At 40.2% G+C, this 21,205-nt stretch overlaps 1 protein-coding gene across 1 annotated transcript in view; it reads right to left on the minus strand.

The window, feature by feature from the left end:
* CORIN (corin, serine peptidase) overlaps positions 1–21,205 on the minus strand; it is a 279,559-nt gene that overhangs the window by 57,226 nt on the left and 201,128 nt on the right. Inside the window, 5 exon segments of the mRNA XM_088836324.1 lie at positions 2,859–2,966; positions 4,127–4,272; positions 8,084–8,315; positions 16,833–16,940; positions 20,770–20,886. Coding sequence (XP_088692450.1) covers positions 2,859–2,966; positions 4,127–4,272; positions 8,084–8,315; positions 16,833–16,940; positions 20,770–20,886 — 711 coding nt within the window.

Raw genomic sequence — 21,205 nt, forward strand, 5'->3', positions numbered from 1 at the left:
GTGAAGCTGTATTCATGTAATGAAGGGTTTTATTTCTCCAGTAGATGCAGAAAAATTGTTCGAACTCTATTCTCATTTAACTGCCCCATTGAGAGGACCTGCTGTTCGCATCACAGCCCAGGAACCACCTTACTCCTGCCGGCAGCTCACTTCCTTGTGGACACAGACCTAAAAAACCTAACCTCAGTCTCACAAGTAGAGGTTCAACTAATGACAAATTATTACTTTAAGACAAGAAACAGCACTGACTCTGTAAAATCCTACCTTTTAGGCTTCCCTCCCATGAAGCAATTCTGGAATGATGTGTTCATATTTACATAATGCTTCCAAACACTTGCTGAAAATATTTCTAATAACGCCAATATTTCCAATATAAATGTTGTTTACATTAACAATTACACAAGCAGTGCAACTTCAACAACAAAAATTTACCACAAGAGCAGGAGCTACTTCAGAATTTAGCATTACCCATTGGTAAATGCTTAATGTATATATTTGAAAAGTATTTACAAACGGCATGCTCTGAACACCATGTTTTCCTGCTGCAAAAGTGTCAAAGAAACACAGAGTAAATTTCCAATCCATCAATTCTTTTATAACTAAGTTAAAGAAGGATTGCTTTGAGGGGAAAACCCAATTATGTTGTTTGGGAGGAGCTACAGATGTGTGAAAGTGAATAGTTAATTATCACATTATTCGGTAAAGCCCAAGCATTTAAGTGCCCTCCACACCACAATGGACGGACTAAATCAGAAAGACATGAAGCGTGGTGTGAATTGCTGCTTTGCTGGATTTGGTGTTTGAATTACCAGACGGTATGCCTACCCACGCCCATGGGAACAAAAGGACCAACTGAACAAGGAGGCAAAATCGGGAGTGGACGATTTCCTAATAGTTCTCTCTGTGCGGGCCTGCCTCTACTTCCTCATTTGATTTTAAGTGCTGTGTTCTCCCAAAGCATGGGGCATGCCCGTTCAAACCCCTGCATGTGTTCTGAAGGGGACTGTACATAAAATATTTATTATAAGTCACTTTGAAAAATATGATGAGAAATTAATTTCTCATGAACTAATACTTTTGGGGGCAATTAATACCCTCAATGTATTAATTTATTACTGACTTTTACCTTTCCTCAACTAGAACTCTCAATAACATCATCAGTGTTTTGAGTGTTTTATAGAGATTAGGTAATTTATTCTATAGTTCTGGTGAGCCTGTAATTGTGAGATTAGAGTATGGACAGAAACTTATAGCTTACCTAGAAATCTGACATTTTAGGATCATTTGTAATGAACAGGGCTTTAAATTTCTTCTTCACCAAATATACTCTAGACCTTAGACCATTTAATCTTCCAAAGTCTCTTTTTGAGACTAAGCATTTACATTTCTCAAATAATTAGTCGCCTATTGCAAATTTCAGTCTAGCCACCTAATGAAATATCTTGTAACCTCTTTGAACAATCTAAGATAATTTAGTTTTAGCTGTACCTCAAAATACCATAGCCCATAGTTAGTGAAAAAAATCCAATAGATTCTTAATGAGTTACTTATATAGGGGATATTCAATGAGTATTGACTTATTTATTTATATAAAGACCACAAACAAAGCAAGCAACAGTAGCTTCACAAAAAACTGTATGTTCCTCCCTAACAAAATTACCCCTGGTCATTGGACCATCATTCTGACAGCTCTGATTTTCTAGAAGATGCACTTATCCATATTTATCATAGCTGATAGGATTTCAGTTGATTGCTTGTGACATTTTGTCTAGACCAGAAGAGCAATGTCTACTATGGAAAACTCATTTTGGGGAGCAAGGCAATATTTCATCCTTCAAAGGCCAAAAGAATATAATGATTTCAAAAGATGCATTGCCTCATGTGTTTTCAATAGCAAAAAATGTCAGTTTTTTTTAAAGCAGAACAAGCTAAAGAGTCATAACCAAACTATTCTTGGCTAGCCCTTCAATCATTTTGCTTTACTCCAGCATATTACTTAGTGAAGAGCATTGTCTGTTTTCAATTCTCTGATACATTTTGAGGTTCCAAGTACAAAGGTTTGCAGGGAAGTAAAATGGGAATTAGCTCCACTTAAACTGCCGTTGGCATTTCCTGCCTTTGCCATGGTGATTTTGGAACTCAAAGGCAGAAATGCCAGGAAGAGTTTTATCCTCTGTGGGCAGAGACAAAAATCAGAGAGGGCGTGAAATTTAATCCCAATTAAACTTGAACATCGGGGCCTGCAGTCTGTCTTTGTGTATCTAGATGTCTGTTTAACAATATGGGAATTATAAGTAAGGACACCATTATCCTGATCTTATAACAGATGACAACTGCTTTAGAATCTCTCAATAAAAATAATCTCTTACATTTGTGAAGAGCTTCTCATTTTACTGAGGGTTTGCACGTATGTCATCAAGATTATAAACAGAAGTGTAATTTAGGGGAAATCAATGGAATTAACAGGAAAAACACTTATGACTCATGTCTTGCTGTTTGACAATTTAAGAAGTAAATGTCTTAACATTCGGTCCTGAAAGTGAAAGTGAAGTCGTTCAGTCGTGTCCGACTCTTTGCGACCCCGTGGACTGTAGCCCACCAGGCTCCTCAGTACATGGGATTCTCCAGGCAAAAATACTGGAGTGGGTTGCCATCTCCTTCTCCAGGGGATCTTCCCGACCGAGGGATTGAACCCAGGTCTCCCACATTGCAGGCAGATGCTTTAACTTCTGAACCACCAGGGAAGCTAACATTCAGTCCTAGTCACTTCTTAAAACTGTCAGTAAACAACTGACATATTTTACCACAACCCCTTATCCTAGTGTATGTTTGGGAAAAGTGCCAGCTCACATACATACCACAGTTTTCTTCATCACTATCATCATCACAGTCAGCCTGGCCATCACATCTTCTGGAAGCCAGAACACACCGTCCTGAGCTGCACTTGAAGTGACTAGGTGAGCATTCTGTAAAAAGCAATGGGCCATATTACTGCCAACAAAGAGAAAACCCAGACCCATCAGCTATGTTATTGATTCACATGTGGGATGATGTGGAGAAGATATCACTGAAGATAAGGATGGTCCTTCACCAAGCTGAAATCACCAAAGTTTACTTGGTTCTCTTCTGTCTTCCCTCAGCATCTTTATCCTTCACCCTTGGCATCATCTCTCCAGATTAGCTGTTTTGTGTCTTTATGCTTTCCAACAATCACCTCTCTTTCTGAACGGACAATTGCTGGAGCCTGATGTCCTAGGAAGCCAATGTTTCTAACTGCCCTCCTTTCATTTGTCAAATTGTTTCCCATTCTAATCTTTCCACCTGGTGAGCAGGCATTTCTCTATCTGATCATCTCACACAGCCAAGGTCTTTGAAAGCTTTGCACTTGAAGTTGAGCGCTGAAGAATTAATGCTTTTGGACTGTGGTATTGGAGAAGACTCTTGAGAGTCCCTTGGGCGGCAAGGAAATCAAACCAGTCAATCCTAAAGAAGTCAGTCCTGAATATTTATTGGAAGGACTGATGCTGAAGCTGAAATGCCAACACTTTGGCCACCTGATGCGAAGAACTGACTCACTGGAAAAGACCCTGATTCTGGGAAAGATTGAAGGCAGAAGGAGAAGGGGATGACAGAGGATGAGATGGTTGGATGGCATCACCGACTCGGTGGACATGAATTTGAGCAAGCTTCAGGAGTTGGTGATGGACAGGGAGGCCTGATGTGCTGCAGGTCCATGGGGTCACAAAGAGTCGGACACGACTGAGCAACTGAAATGAACTGAATTGAATGAACTGAAGGAGCCATGGCTTTATCTTCACTGTTACCTTCAAGACCCTCTAGTATAAAAGCAGCTTCCATATATAATGGACTCTGTGAGTTGTGTTTACAATAAACACCAAGATTATTATAAAGTCATCTCTGCAATTTATTTTTAAAACGAATACAGTGTCTAACAGATGAGTGTTAAATTCTTCAATGTAATCAAGTTTATAGATGCACCACCTACATAGCCTTTCTACTGGCAATAAAATAAAAGCAACAATAAAGAAACTTCTAAAGGTAGCTGATTTATTCATCCATGTTAGATACTGCATTGTAAATAATTTAAAAGTTAATAAAAATTAACCTTCGACTTCATCACCAGGCATTAGGCAGGTTTGATTGTCCGCATTTTCCTCTGGAAATTGATTGCAATCTGTGTCTTCTGGCCACTGTAGACCCACAATCCCAAGAACAGACTCACAGCGTTCTTTGGAATGCTCACAGAGAGCTCTAAAAGAGCAAAAAAGACAACAATACAGGCAGAAATAGCTACACCAAATGTTAGGCATCTACATAGGACTTTTAATTCTGTACAGCCATGGGTCAGTGTATATATGTGGTGTATGTATGCAGTGTGTGTGTCTATTAATGTATATATGGATGCACATACATATAATAAGTATTTGGGAAACCAAAATAAGTGATATCATTACAAGGGAGATAGATTCCTGAAACACAGTTTCACCAAAAAAAAACTCTACTGCAGGAATGGAAATAGAGTTGTTCCCAGAACATGGATTCCCTTCTCCAGTTTACCTTTCTTGCTTTCTCTTTTGTCCTTCAGGCAGACACATTCTCCAGCAATTTTGTTTCAAGCAAGTCCCCAACATCACTTGGAGCATTCTGCCACCAAAGGGCATGGAATCTATACAACACCCTCAGCCCCTTCTGGTGCCCTGTGACTGGGCCATTTCAAGTTCTAACCTGGCTTTCCTAAAGGCAATACTTCGGCTTACGCTAATATTGTTGAAAAACTTGGTGCTTCTCCCAAACCCATCTATGTTGAGCTCAAGTTGGTGAAAAATTAAATGTGTTCACTTTTGTTAAAGAAAAGATATACTAAGCATTGCACTAGGTGTTTTAATGTGTGTTACTTCATTTGTACCTAGAATATTTTAAATTGAGGTATCAGCATGTCTCAAAGAAGATGTTTTTCACTTCAGATGGGGGAAAAAATGTAGTTTTGCCTCAATACATAACCAATAAATTCATTTTTTAAAATGTTAAGTAGACATAACCAAAGTAAGTTCCTAGGCAAATTTCTCATTTCCTTTTAAAGACATTCTCATTTCTCAAAAGTTTCCAACTTTAAACTAAGTTAATATCAACAAGATAAGGAATGGCTAGCAACGAACAGAGAAGTTTCCAAAAAGTCTCCATCTTGATTTAACTCTGTCTAGATTTAAGACTGGAGAAGGCAATGGCACCCCACACCAGTACTCTTGCCTGGAAAATCCCATGGACAGAGGAGCCTGGTAGGCTGCAGTCCCTGGGGTCGCGAGGAGTCGGACACGACAGAGAGCCTTCACTTTCACTTCTCTCTTTCATGCATTGGAGAAGGAAATGGCAACCTACTCCAGTGTTCTTGCCTGGAGAATCCCAGGGACGGGGGAGCCTGGTGGGCTGCCGTCTACGGGGTCGCACAGAGTCGGACAAGACTGAAGCGACTTAGCAGCAGCAGCAGCAGATTTAAGACAGAGCATAACTTAATGCTGGTTTAGCCTAGGAATCGAGGGCAAAGACAAAACCATGGCATTCCCATATGAGGCAAAAATGAGAAGCTCAACGGTGTTTAACAACTATCTGTTGGACTGAATAGTTTTGCTGTAGATTAATAAAAGGTGTATATAACTCAATTGCTGCTGCTATTTTAATTTAATCAAAAGATACCTATTTCAGATAGAAGTCAGGTACTGCCTGACTCTACCACTTTTTTCCCCTATAAAATAGAATAAAATAAACGGCACTACAACTCCATGGCACTCTTGTTCACATCATAATCTGTGTGGTGTTCAACCACAGAGACAACAGTCCCAAAAGGTTACTTTGAGGATGACAACTAAAGAATTTAGCACATTATAAGGGCTCAAAAACATTAGATTTTTTCCAATTCATTACTTAAAAATTGAATTTTAAGATCAATAAACAAACCTGGCAAAAGCAACTATGTGAAACCCCATGAGCATATCAGTATATTATTCTTTTTATTAAAAAAAATTTTCTTACAAATATCATAATGTAAAATTCTCTACTAAAAATGAAAGATGTCTTTTGCTAAGAAACAAAACTAAAATACCTCGAATCAGTTCACCAAATTGTTCACTGTATAGTATTTCAGGATCCATCTCATCTTAGGCATTTAAATATGAAACCCTAAATCTTAAAATCATCAGTTATATGTGGATATAAATTTGTTCCAGAGAACACTATGTTAGGAAAATGTTTATAGACATGTGAAGAAAAAATCAATTTGTTGATTTGTTAAGTACTATTAAAAGTAAGTATTCACTATCATCAACCTTGCTTAGCAAAAATGGAAAAAGATTTACAAATAACTTGTTAACTTAAAACTGGTAGATGTTTTATTAGTAATATTTTAAAAGGCATTTAACAGAAATTTTCAGAAGTATATTTACACAAGCCTAAGCCATCTTACTCTATTTGTACTTCTTGTTCAGTTTCCCAAGTCATTTTGAAATTTTATTGTTTCCTGTCCTGACTCTATAGGTGTCCCTTCCTTGTTATCCATTTAATATTCAGTATTTGTTTTCTCATCTGTTCACTGTTTTGATATTACTGTTTTTTCTTTAAGTTCTGAATGACTTCTGATGCAAACATATGGTTTTCACAGTTACCACTCACATTTAGGCAGGCACATCTGTGTATTGATTCCGTGATGGAAAACAGCCCGGAGGAGGGCAGCCCCACCTCTGTGATAGCCACTTTGTATGTGCACTTTCTCTGACTATAACCCAGGACACACAGCACAGAAGGCCAAACTGCCACCAAGCAGTGAGCTGTGCTCCTGTCCTAACATGAGAGCAGTGTTTATTCTGGGCTCACAATCAACTGGCAAAACTTCACCTTTTTGTACATTCATCTAATCTTAATCTCACAATAACTCAACCCAACCACCGTCACAATCCTGATCTTACAGGTAAAGGAACTGGGATTGGAAGAGATCAAGGAAACGGTCTCAGGCTACAAGTAGCTAGAGAAAGAGCCAGGACTTGAATCAGAAGGTGGACTTCAGGAGAAGGAAATGGTAGCCCACTCCGGTGTTCTTGCCTGGAGAATCCCAGGGACAGGGGAGCCTGGTGGGCTTCTGTCTATGGGGTCACACAGAGTCGGACACGACTGAAGTGACTTAGCAGCAGCAGCAGCAGAGGACATCACTCATATTCTAAGTCCAAGCCATGCTCTTGAAATGCTGTCCTGAATTTCACCCATGCAGGAAGAAAAACTCTATGTTCAATCCCTGTCTTTCCTGAGGTTGATGTGATGTCTCCTAATTTTTGACACAGTTAGAAAGCAGCATTTTAAATACATCAGCACTGTTAGATCAAGAGGCAGACAGATCCCTCCTTCTGCTGTCTCACATTTAAAAAATCAATTCTTCAGCAAAAGAAACACAGGTGTATAGAACAGTCTTTGGGACTCTGTGAGAGAGGGTGAGGGTGGGATTATTTGGCAGAATGGCATTGAAACATGTATATTATCATATGTGAAATGAATCACCAGTCCAGGTTCAACGCATGATACAGGATGCTCGAGGCTGGTGCACGGGGATGACCCAGAAGGAAGATAAGGGGAGGAGGGAGGTGGGAGGGGGGTTCAGGAAGGGGAACGTACGTACACCCGGGGCGGATTCATGTCAATGTATGGCAAAACCAACCAATATAATATTGTAAAATAAAAAAAAGAGAATAAAAAGAATAAATGTATACATGTACAAAAAAACAAAAAAAATAAAATAAAAAACCAATTCTTGATCCACCAAAATGAAACATGTGATTTTATTTGGTTCAAGTCCATCTATTATCAAAGGCAGTTCATACCTCTCGTTTGGTTCTTCAGTAATGACTTCTTACTCAGATACTCATTTTAGAATTCTACTTCTTTACCGTTTTAATATGTAATTTGTTAAACACAGAGCTTCTTAGCAAAATAGGTACTTTGTCTAAACTCAAACTAAGTCTTCATCCCCTTGGTTCTCCCTGAGGGAAAATGAGGATGCCTGGGGGAGATGCCATTGTGTTACCTGCAAGGGGGGATACGCTGGTGTGTATCCTCGTCACACTTTGGTACCAAGACGGTGCAAGCAAAGAACATGAGGTATTTGTAACAGTTGGTTTGAACAAGTGCAGGGAAAAGAGAAGACTCCCAGCTGATGGATGCTTCCTTTTGAGTCCTGTGGCCAAGGTAATTCGGAAAATTTGTATGGTTGTAGGGTAAATTCAAGCAGAGTTCCAACGTAATTGGTTCACACTGACCTAACAATAACAACAACAAAAAAAACACACATACAGATACATATTATATATTTTTATTTATAATTTCATTTTACTTATATTTATAATTCCACACATAAAACAACTTACAAAATTAAAGTCTATATTACAATCTTTCTTAAAAGTATTTAAGACTAGAATGCAAGCAGTACATGAGGTTGCCATCAAAAGATAAGTAGTGTGGTTCATGAGGTGTCTTGACAAGACAAGATTCATTTCTGTATATGCATCTGCCAGCACACTGCCCAGCATTAATGTTTCAGAAAGTCATCCTCATTTTCCCCTTGGTTTCACTTATCTGAAAGTGACTCCTTTTCCTGTTTCCTTTTACTTTAATTTGTCATCTTCTGATTTATCCATTACTTCTAAACTAACACATTCCCCATCACCCTGCGAGCCACTTTTAAAAATAAATGAATTTAGCTGAGGAGGCAAGTAGATGACATTTTTCTATGTGTTTTGTGGTTAATAAACATATGAAAGTGAAAAGTGAAAGTCACTCATTTGTGTCCAACTCTTTGCAACCCCATGGACTACAACATGCCAGGCTCCTCTGTCCATGGAGTTCTCCAGGCAAGAATACTGGAGTGAGTAGCCATTTAGCCATTCCATTCTCCAAGGACTCTTCCCAATCCAGGGATTAAACCCAGGTTTCCTGCATTGCAGGCAGATTCTTTACTATCTGAGCCACCAGAGATTCACTGATCAACGTGTAAAGCTACACAATCCCAGGGCAAGAGGAGGCTGAGGTCCATTAGATATCCATTGCCAGAGAGATCATCCCTAACCCTTAGCTTGGCATCCAAGGCTATTTCACACTCCAAACCACAACCTAACTTTCTAGCCTCATCACCCATCCTATCTCATCAGCAATATTTGCTTGGTGACACCAGACATTTTAAGAATTGCATGACTTTGTGATTCCTGTTAGCTTTTAGCTCTTTCTTTCCTTCACACACTTGCAATCACCCCTCAAATGCAATCATGTTTCTACCTGTCAGCACTTGCTTCCTGGACTAATCCTTTCCCATCCTCCTCAACAAGCTAATTTCTCCTTGGTCTGCAGCAATCAGCACAAACACCTCTTCCAGGAAGCCTTCCTGGCCAACCACTCTTCCTCTTCCACTCCCAGAGGGAGCACCAGAGTATCTCCAGGACATACCTGCCATGCCCACATGGCTCTCTGCTCTATTCTTCACTTATTTACTTACTTGTCTTCCCCACACAATTCTGAGACTTTTGTGAAATGAGACTTTCTTTTTTTTTTAATTGAATATAGCTCATTTACAATGTTGTGTTAGCTTCTGGTGTATAGCAAAGCGATTCAGTTTTACATACGCAATTAAAATGAATTTTTTCAGATTCTTTTCCATTATAGTTTATTATAAGATATTAAATATAGTTCCCTGGAGACCTTATTTCTTGATCTCATAGTCTGCACCAAGCATAGTGTGAGAATTAAGGGAGGAAAGGAGGAAGAAAAGTGTCAGAAACCATCCTAGGCACTTTAAAATGTAAAAATAGTTCAAAATATAGTCCAAGCCATTGAAGCAGTCTAAGTCTCCAGGGATATAATGTGAACAGGTTAGGCCAGCAGGACTGGACAAAATGCTTGAACCCAGAGGGGCAAAGTGGACAGAAGCAGCTTGGGAAGACTTCCCAGGACAAAAGAAGTTTGGACATATTTGGGGGAAAGCAAGGCTTTCTGTCTCCTGACTGTGGTAGAAGTGCCTCATTCCCAGAAGAAAGAGGTGATCAACGGAGTGTCTTTGTAGAATCAGGCCAGGTCCACCAAAGACTTCATGCGTTAAGGGTAATTATTCAAGTTAAATTTAATCATTTGACTAAGAAGTGGTAAGCAGGCAAACAGATTAGCAATTAGGACTGCAGTGAAATAGTAAAACAGCTCTGGGATGATTTCTCGATTTAAAGAATCGAGAGACTATGCTATAGGAAGCTTGACACTGATCAGATTAAAAAGCTCTTGACCACATATATAAATTTACTGGGGAAGAAGTAACACTTTAAAGCTGGCATAATCCTGAGGATGCCTACAGCGTAGAGAGAAGAAAGAGATGGAAGAGGGATGGGGTTTGTTCGACTTCTTGCTTCTCTAATTTGTGAAAGAGGAGTAACATGAAATGTTTGATTTCAGATTACACACAAAAAATGAATGTTCGTTATAAAGACAATAAAAGGATGCATATCGGAAAAGTTCTCCATTCCCCACCTCCCATTCTCTTAATTTTCCTCAAAGCTAAAAGATGGTTTTAATCCTTTCAGGCTTTCACTTGCTCATATTTATACGCATAAGAAGTTACACACATAGGCAGAAATATGTCTATGCTTTCGCCAAAGGATAACTGTACTATCACTATTACTTTTCAACTTATTTTTGTTGCTTGATAACCTTTCATGACCAAGCAGCAGAAACAGCTCAACCTCTATGTTTTTCCTAATTTCTTCAATATAGTGAAAATTTTACCCCCCAAAATGGGATCATTTACACATATTTTGATGCAGTCTTTTTTCCCCTTGTAGACACCTTTTCTTTCTCTTTTCCTCAACCACCCTATCAAGTTTTGACTTTTTTTATCAGTTCATTGAGATTAACTAATAAACATATCGCATGGACAACTTTTTTCTCTTTTGATATGCAGGGGATGTATCACTTTTGATTTGGGATAAGATACAGGCTTTAAATATTTCAGTGTCAAGGGAGATGAAAGGATTAAGTTCTGATCATATACTATTCTGAGATCTTTATTGAATGCGTTGAGGTTGATTGAATCCTGTGTTTTGTTCCTTCATAATGGCATTCTTCACAGAGTGCTAAACAAGATAAATTCTCAAGATATCTGGCAACCTCCAATTCTGGGATTTATGGTATCAAACTTGAAGCATTAGACTCACATTCCCTGGTAGCTCAGACGGTAAAGCATCTGCCTACAGTGCGGCAGACCCAGGTTCGATCCCTGGGTCAGGAAGATTCCCTGGAGAAGGAAATGGCAACCCACTCCAGTATTCATGCCTGGAAAATCCCATGGGCAGAGGATCCTGGTGGGCTATGGTCCATGGGGTCGTAAAGAGTCAGACACGACTGAGCGACTTCACTTCACATGAGGCTGATTTACAACAGCCACTAGAGGGCGATCGCGTCGCAAACATGTGAGGACGTTTAGCAACCACGGGGCTGTTTCCAATGTTGTCAGTGTTCAGCAGGGCATCCTGAACATAGACAAGGTTTAAAAAGATATCTGTTGAAAGAAAGGTCGTGATGGAGTCTCAATGATAGCCCACCTTTCAAACTCTGAAACAAGATTTGTTAAACTCAACCCACAGACAGGATTGTTAACTAAATACTACATCTTGGTGGCAATAGTGGTAAAGAACCGGCCTGCCAATGCAGGAGACATAAGAGATGTGGGGTCCATCCCTGGGTCAGGAAGATCCCCTGAAGGGGGAAATGGCTACCGACTCCAGTATTCTTGCCTGGAGAATCCCACGGAGACAGGAACCTGGCGGGCTACAATCCATAGGTTCGCAAGGAGTCAGGCACGACTGAAGCGACTTAGCACGCACACAATACCTTAAGTCATTGGGAATCATGTATTAGGTTATGGTCATTTACATGTGAAAATGTCACTTCCAACATCCATTGGCATATATATGATTCTCAGATTTACCTCTGCATCAAACTTTGTGGCCCAGACAGTAAAGTATCCATCTACATTGCAGGAGACCCAGGTTCGATCCCTGGGCCGAGAAGATCCCCTGGGGAAGGAACTGACTACCCACTCCAGTATTCTTGCCTGGAGAATCCCATGGACAGAGAAACCTGGTGGGCTACAGTCCATGGACTCCCAAAGAGTTGGACATGACTGAGCGACTAACACTTTCACTTTTCATTTTAAATCTCTATCTTGATTATTTTCAATAATTTGAAGAGCTATTATAAAGTGAACACCCTTGTAACCACCACTCAGGTCAAGAAGTTGAACTTTACCAGACCATCCCTTCCATATCCCCTGTCATATGTCAACCTTCTCCTTCTCCCACAAAGTAACTACTGAGTCAGAGTCATTACTTCCTTGTTTTTCTTTATAGCTTTATTATCTAGTGTGTACCACAACCTATATACTACAGTTTGGCTACCCGTTTTTGAAAACCTATTTAAGTCTGTTATAATAGCTATGTTCCCCTTCTATTTCTTTATTTTTCTTAATATTTAAGTATTGAAAAATCTGGGAACTTGACCTTGAAATGCACCAGTCTGGATTCTGCTAATGGAACACCCTAGGCAGGTAAAACATGCACCCCTGTACTCCTTGTTACCTGAACACTGGCACCTGAAGCCAGAAGGCTGATTAGGTTTCAACAGGACTTGGACAAGGTTCTAGGTGCTGTGATGTTCTTTCATCAAATGACACATCCACCGACTCCTCTTTGTGATGTCTACAGCTGCATGTCCATCCTCAATGTCTTGTCCTATTAATTCTCCTGGTTACCATAAGGTAATATTCTAATTCAATCAATTACTTTTTATTTACTCCTTGAAAATGCTTTTAAAAAGAGATCATTCTTCTCAATTGACTCTTTGATCACACTTCTATACTCTCTGTTCCTTCCAACTAGAGACTGCAAAGAGAGGCCAGAAAATTGACATACCACTGAGAAATTATTCGAATAACAAAGCTGTTACTTCTTCCTGGATTTAACTTTTCAGTAGGAGGATCATACTGCCATCTTCCCACTCATATATATGATTTTGGTTTTCTTTTTATGTTCTTCAAACACACCCAGCACAGTTTCCCTAGCGTCTCACTGTCTCATCAGTTTCCTCTTGCATCACAGATGTTCTTGCCAGGTCCTTTCCATATATATTCAGCAAACATTTGAACATCCCCTCTTCTGAGTGTCCAGCACTGGACTAGCCGTCCCCATTCCTTCTGTGTTATTAAAAATGAGTATTGGAGGAAAAAGTACATGGACAAACATGTAGAACTAAAGACTATGGGAAACTCAGGAGAGTCCCTGAGGCATGACAGTCATTTCTGGCTTCACATGGCCACAGCAGTCATGGGTGCAGGGAGGCAGAGAGAGACACATGCCCAGGAGCTGCTCTCTCCACCAGGTTTCCCAGCTGTCCAGATCGCACACTACAAGGTGCAAGTGATGGGTTAGTCCCTACACCCCAGACTGAGGGGACATTACATCCCTGTTCCTACTCCCTAAGGCAAGGAGCTATCTGCTTTTGCCTCCCAGCAGAGTGCAGATATATTCAAGATTTTGGGCTTGAGTGGATACGGTGACACTAGCCTATCACTGAACACTATTATCTGAGATATATTGTTTAGGCTTTTATTTTTAAATTGTAGCCACTTCTGGGAATCTGAGATAAACCATGGAATTTATCCATTAAAAAATACAAAAACCATGAAGACATTTTTCACACCCTCTTTCAAGATGTCACTAATTTCTGCAGCCTCATCAGGCCACAAAGCAATCATTCTCAACTTGCACTGCACACTGGGGTCACCTGGGAGATTTTAAAAATACTGATGCCTGGGCCCCACCCAATATATCTTCAGGGACAATTAGGAAGTTACATAATTTTTTATGGGACAACAAGAACCACTGTCTTTAAGAACTAGCCTCCCAGCAACTCCAGTGAGAGAGGCTGACTCCACCAGACAAAACATCCACATTTTCCGAATCCATATTCTCCACTGGCAGGGAGCCAGGGAATGACAGTGCTGCTCACTTGTGCCCCAGAATCTAAATAACAACAGTGTCTTATTGATAGCAGTAAAGATTTTTAAGTGATTAATCACATTTTCAAGTGATGAAGAGTTTTCTGAGGGGAGATGTTGCTTGTCCAGGTTTTTATAGAGAACCAAGTGGACACACACCATTCTGAAGCTCTTTGAAAAATAAGGAGTAGCATCTTTACTCTCAACTGGAGGTTAGGCTTCTACACTGTTGGTAATAACACACAAAGAATGGGGATGAGTGACTAGCCCAGTGCCTGACACTCAGAAGAGGAGATGTTCAAGTGTCTGCTGAATATACATGGAGCTGCTGCTGCTGCTGCTAAGTCGCTTCAGTCGTGTCCGACTCTGCGCGACCCCATAGACGGAAGCCCACCAGGCTTCCCCATCCCTGGGATTCTCCAGACAAGAACACTGGAGTGGATTGCCATTTCCTTCTCCAATGCAGGAAGGTGAAAAGCGAAAGCGAAGTCACTCAGTCGTGTCCGATCCTTAGCAACCCCATGGACTGTAGCCTACCAGGCTCCTCCATCCATGGGATTTTCCAGGCAAGAGTACTGGAGTGGGGTGCCATTGCCTTCTCCAATACATGGAGAGAGCCTGGCAAAAACATTTGTGGTGAAAGAGGAAGCTGCTGAGACAGTGAGATGCTAGGGAAATTGTGAGCGTATTTGAAGAACATAAAAAGGAAACCAAAATTATATATATGACTGGGAAGGTGGTAAATGATCCCCCTATTGAAAAGTAATCTTCAGGAAGGCTGAAATCATGTCTCCTTTCATTTCCATCAAAGTGCACAGTCCCTGGAACATCACAGGCAAAGTACTGGTTGAATATATATATGAGCCAACTTATCTAGTGCTTGTCCTACAAATTCTTTTATTTTGACAGATGAAAAGATATTTAAATTTTTAATCTTAAAATATTTCAAGTATAGAGAAAACAGGATAACATACGTCCAGTGACTCCTCACCTAAACTTGATATGGGCTAACATTGCTCTCTCAACTTTTTTTAATCTAACAGTGCCATGCTATGTCAGTTAACCCGCAAAACTTTAGTAAAATACACGTCTGAGACAACACTGTCATTGTCCAAAATTCTGCAACCCAAGTTCAAAGTGAAGTTAAAAAAAAAAAATGATTCTGAAAGAGTTCCAAGGAAGAGTCCGAGATAAGCAAAGTCTAACCATATACATACATACATATATATACACATACACATATATTTAATGGAGTTTAGAATGAATAAACGGACAAGGCAATGGCACCCCACTCCAGTACTCTTGCCTGGAAAATCCCATGGACAGAGGAGCCTGGAAGGCTGCAATCCATGGGGTCTCTGAGGGTCGGACATGACTGAGCAACTTCACTCTCACTTTCATGCATTGGAGAAGGAAATGGCAACCCACTCCAGTGTTCTTGCCTGGAGAACCCCAGGGAAGGGGGAGCTCGGTGGGCTGCTGTCTATGGGGTCGCACAGAGTCGGACACAACTGAAGCAAGTTAGCAGCAGCAGCAGAGTGAATAAAATGGTAATATGTCTTAGTAGTCAGACTGGTAACTATCTGCACTGCTCTCTCCCTATGGGAAGTGGAGGAGGACTGGGAATTGTGCTTTCAGCTAGACAGTTATTAAAAGTGCTCATGAAAATAAAAAATCTTGTCAGATGGGTTATTAAGTGGCTGTCTCCCTCACTCTCCTATCCAGCCCACTGTTTTCACCCCTAAATGTCCCCTAAGGGACATTATGGGTGGCTTTCCCCACCCATAAGCTCTATGCTGACCCAGAAAAGTCACGAGGAGAATTAGGATCTGAAAACTTGAACAAATCCAGGGACCTGAACCCTTCAGCTTTTCAACCTCCCAGCCTCCAGGACCTTCACTGCCAGGATCTGTGCTAAGAAGCTACACCTTCTTGTCAACTGAAAGCTTGATAGACCTCTTCTGAATCTTAAGCCCAAGCTGACAGGGAGGCCAAAGAGTATAAGAATGGAGTAGACTATGAAGGCAGGGTCCAGAAGTAAGATACTATTACTAGAAATCAGGGTCTTTGGGGACTTTCTGATTCATTTTAAATTCCTTGGGAGAGTCTTTCTACTCACCCTGCCCATTCCATCTTTCCCTAATTATCCTTCCTCATAAGCCAGTTTGGAGAAAGGCAAAATGATTTTGCCAGTGCAGACGTATTAAATGGATCTGTCTACACCATTTGGAGCCTTTCCATTGTCACCAGCACAAATGAACACAACAGCCACAAGATTATTCTAGGTCAGCAAAGTTCCTGGAAGGGTGTAAATACATTTTATCACAAGAACAAACCGCCAAAGTTTTATGTGGTTGTTTAGATGAATTTTATATCTGCTTCTCAGATAAAGTTTCTACTTTTGAAGCTGGGCTTTAAAACGGAAGAATGATAGCAACTGCCTGCAGATGGAGCCAGAAAAATAACATCTAGGAGCTGATGCTAAGTGGAAAGTCATGCCAATGATATTAAACAACATGGATTTATAGCCCATTCACGGTGATACACTTGTTTATGATTTCAGTTAATTAAGACCACTTTGCTTCTTTTCTGCTACCATATGTAACCTTTAAAAAAAAAGAAAAAATATATGCATATGCATATCTTGGAGGGATTCCAGACTTCAGCATTTTAACGTCAATGAGAAAGGAAAATGTTGAATGAATATCCTGACAGGGTGATTGCATTTGTCAGAAGCTGTACTTACTACAATTATTCAGACTGTTGCTGGGGTCACAAAGAGAGTTACCACCACATGAATCAAAACAGGAACTGTACAGGCATCTTTGGTCTCCTTCTTGACACAGAGTCTGACCTACAGAAGAGAGAAAGGCGCATTCACTTTCATCAGCATCCGTAAGTAAATTCCAAGCACTAGTGTCTGAAGGATCAGAGCCAAGGAAGGACACAACTCTAATTTCCTTCCAGGGTCTCCAAAGATATTGAACATAAGCTGAATAGGTACTTTCTGGATTAATTTTCCTGCAGCTAAATACAACATTGTTATTCCAGAAGGACTCTGCAAGAATGAGGAAACTAAAAATAGGTTGTTATAGTTTTTAATGAAAAAGATAGCATCTTGTATTTACACGGGTGCATATAGCTGATGACAAAAGAAAACTCAAGTAATCTGAGGGAAGCGCCAATATTTTAAAGTCTCATTTGATCCCAGCTCTAGTCTTCCCTCTAAGGAAAATGCTCTCCTTAATAATAAATAGGGCATCAACATCAATATAATAAGGGTACTTTATCATGGCAGGATCGTAAGCAGCTGTTATCCATATTTTTGGCATGTCTCTGGAAAGTAGCACTGCCCCAGCTGCAATGACCTGAGAATTAGGTTTCTTGTTTCCAAATGAATGACAACAGTAATGTCAGCCTAATGGCTTTTCCTTAAGGTATGTGGAGAGAAAACTGCTTTTCCCATTGATTTCCTGGTCATTTGTAGATAAATGGAAAAGGTAATAAATTACTGCCCATTCTCTTTCTAGCTTGCTCCCATGATAGTCAATTATTTTTAGACACATCATCTGGACTCTACAATATCTTGCAAAGCATTTTTAAATATAAATAACAATATAGGTATACATATAATCATTCTTACCTATAATTCTGACAATATTTATTATACTGGACTTTCTTATCTAGAATTGTAAGTTATATCTACAATCTTACCTATAATTCTAAACATAATATTTAGTATACTGGACTCTCTTTCCCTTCTAGTTCCATTAATGAACAACACTATATATCATAGCCTTGCAAAAAAGAGATATCGCTCCCTTTTTTCAATATTTAGCAGATAAAAGTTTTTCTTTTGCAAGGTAAGTCAGGCAAAGTTCCATGAATATTAGTCTCTTTTAAAAAATTTTTATTCAGACAGCATGCATTCATTATTTGAGCCAATATTAAGTGCTTGCTATGTGACAACTTAGTTTGCCAGCAAGGCATCAAGCATTAAAAGATAAAAATAAGTCTGATAGTTTCAACTCTAATTAGGGATATCTTCATGAAAGAAATCTTATAATGCCATGTGATCATTGCTTCCCGAAGGTACATGTAAAAAGCAGTAAAAGCAAATTAGGGCAGTAAGAAGAAAGCTTCTCATAGGAGTTTTTAGGCAGATGGGATAAGCTGGGATAAAAGGGAAGGATGGGTTTCCCAAGCCAATAGCAGGATGTACAAAGGGCTGGAGTCACTCCCTTTAGTTAAGGGAGACTAAACAGGAAGGCTGAGAGTGAGGCTGAGGGTTGTAAAGGCCTATATGTTGAAATTAAAAGACGCTTACTCATTGGAAGGGAAGTTATGACCAACCTAGATAGCATATTAAAAAGCAGAGACATTACTTTGCCAACAAAGGTCCATCTAGTCAAGGCTATGGTTTTTCCCGTGGTCATGTATGGATGTGAGAGTTGGACTGTGAAGAAATCTGAGTGCCGAAGAATTGATGCTTTTGAACTGTGGTGCTGGAGAAGACTCTTGAGAATCCCTTGAACTGCAAGGAGATCCAACCAGTCCATTCTAAAGGAGATCAGTTCTGGGTGTTCACTGGAAGGACTGATGCTAAAGCTGAAGCTCCAATACTTTGGCCACCTCATGCGACGAGTTGACTCACTGGAAAAGAGTCTGATGCTGGGAGGGATTGGGGGCGGGAGGAGACGGGGACGACAGAGAATGAGATGGCTGGATGGCATCACCGACTCGATGGACATGAGTTTAAGTGAACTCTGGGAGTTGGTGATGGACAGGGAGGCCTGGCGTGCTGTGATTCATGGGGTCGCAAAGAATCAGACACGACTGAACTGAACTGAACTGATATGTTGAACAGGGCTCCAAGCCCTGGAAGAAGCGATCCCGGCCCTCCTCCCAGCCTGGTCGAGCATAAACTGTCTGTGATTACTGCTGACCGCGACTCTATTGTGTTGTAACTCTCCGCCCTTCACTCTCAGCTCTCTAAAGGCGATGGCGTTCTCCCACTCCTCTATGCTACGTTGCTCTTTCCACCTTGGGGCCTTTGGACAAGCTGTTCCCTGTGTCTGAAATGCTTTCTCCAGTCCCACTCTCCTTTGCTAATTCCATTCATTCTTCAGGTAATAGCTCCAATACCTCCTCCTCAGGGCAGCTTCCAGAAGCCCTTTACCAGGACATGCATCCATAACAACAAATCCCAGCACCTTGAATTTCCCTCCTGGCCCACAGCCCTCCCTGGTTACCAGCCCTACTGTTTCACATCTGTCTCCCGCAGAAGCCTGCCAGCCCCATGAGCTGCTCTGCTTGCCACTGAGTTCCCAGCACCACAATATACTTTTAGTATATTGAAATTAGTAGAGTGAATAATCTAAATTCACTACAGTTTTACTTTCCTTTTTTTATATTTACATTTTATCATGTGACTTTTCTTAAATCTCACAGATATAAAGAAATACTGGCAAATCCTACTACTGCACAGTAAAGAATACAAAATTATTTCAAACAGCATTGAATTATGTAGAGAGAAAGAGCTATTTGATCAAAAGGGAGTTTCTTGGCTGATATGGAATAACTCAAGGCCAGAAAAGGATTTCCTTCTAAATTTTCAAAACTGGTAAAACAAAGCTATTCTTATCTAGTTTTTTATGGAACAAATCTGCGATTAAAAGGCTCTCTCTTTTAGTCTACAATGCATTCTTGTTAAAACTATTCTAATATCAATATTCATTATGGCAAATCTAATTTAGTTACAGGTGACCAATCTCATTAGCTAATGTGGGATACACACAGCCTACAACAGGCTTTCAGGTACCAGCCACAGAAAATAGCTTACATTTACATTTATGGAGTACTCAACACGTCATCTCTATGAAGTAGTTATCATTATTCTGAGATTACAGACACAGAAACTGAGAAGTAACAGGGTTAAATTACTGGCCTAAAGTCAACCAGGGAGTAAGTGGGAGCTGGGGTCTGAACCCAGGCAGCTGAGCGGCAACCTCCACATTCCTAACAACAAGGCTATGTTAGTAAGATGTAAGTAAGACTTATAGACAAAAGTAGTGGTTTTTAAGTCAAAAGATATCACTAGCCCTGTACTGAGAGATACTTCTACACAAACTGAGGCTTAAGACAATCAGGGTAGAGCTTTCTTTGCCAACAGAACATCAATTTATTTGACTTACTTTTTCTTTGGGGGCTTCATAGATAATAACAGACTGCTTTTAAAGTGTGTTCAAGCATATTGCTTGGCAATGGGAGGCACTAAATGGCTTCTCTGCACATGGTTATTTTTGGAAGCCATTACGTTCAATTTCAGAAGCCACTTCCTTCTAACTGGAATCTGATTGAACTGAATAGTATGTGCTACACTTTTCTCTTTATTGTGGTGTTCCCCATAAAACCGCTAACTGAATCTACCTGTGCTGTTTAAGTGTTTAACCACTATTTTTCACCCTTAGGAATGAGTTTTCAGTGTAAGTTGCATGAGACTTTTATTTACCACAAAAAAAAGGTTTCTGGCTGACCAGAACTGTGGGGACCAGTGCATTAGGTAATCTGAAATTATTTATGTGGGAATCCTTTAAGCATTAGGTAACTTCCAATGCTTTGTTTTGCTCCCAAGGAAAGACCTGCTGGTAAGGACTATTTCTGGGGTTGGAGCACACACTTACCATCACCACAACTCTCCTCATCACTTCCATCCTTACAGTCCTCGTCTCCATCACACTGGAAAGTGCTGGGGATGCACTGTCCATTTCTGCATTCCACCAGCCCCTGGCTGTGACATGCTAGGGAACACCAAAATAACATGCGTTTTAATTATCTGTATTTCTTTCAGTGTGCGGATCATATCCTTGATTCCTGTTTATCTGGCATCACCAAGAAATGAAGTGTTCTAAACATCTGAATGATCTGCCCAAATGAATGAATGTGTCATTAAGTTTTTTAATTCCAAGTGTTCTTGGAATGCAAGGTTTTCTATCGGGAATTTCTCTTACCCTATTAAGTAGAAATTACTTAAAACTAACCTTTTCTAGATCACTACATAAGTGAAACTAGTATTAATGATGGTAGTAGTTATACTGGGCTTCCCAGGTGGCTCAGTGG

This window comes from Moschus berezovskii, chromosome 5, assembly GCF_049115385.1.
Source record: "Moschus berezovskii isolate FMDL1 chromosome 5, NW_MosBer_1.0, whole genome shotgun sequence".
NCBI classification, from domain to species: domain Eukaryota; kingdom Metazoa; phylum Chordata; class Mammalia; order Artiodactyla; family Moschidae; genus Moschus; species Moschus berezovskii.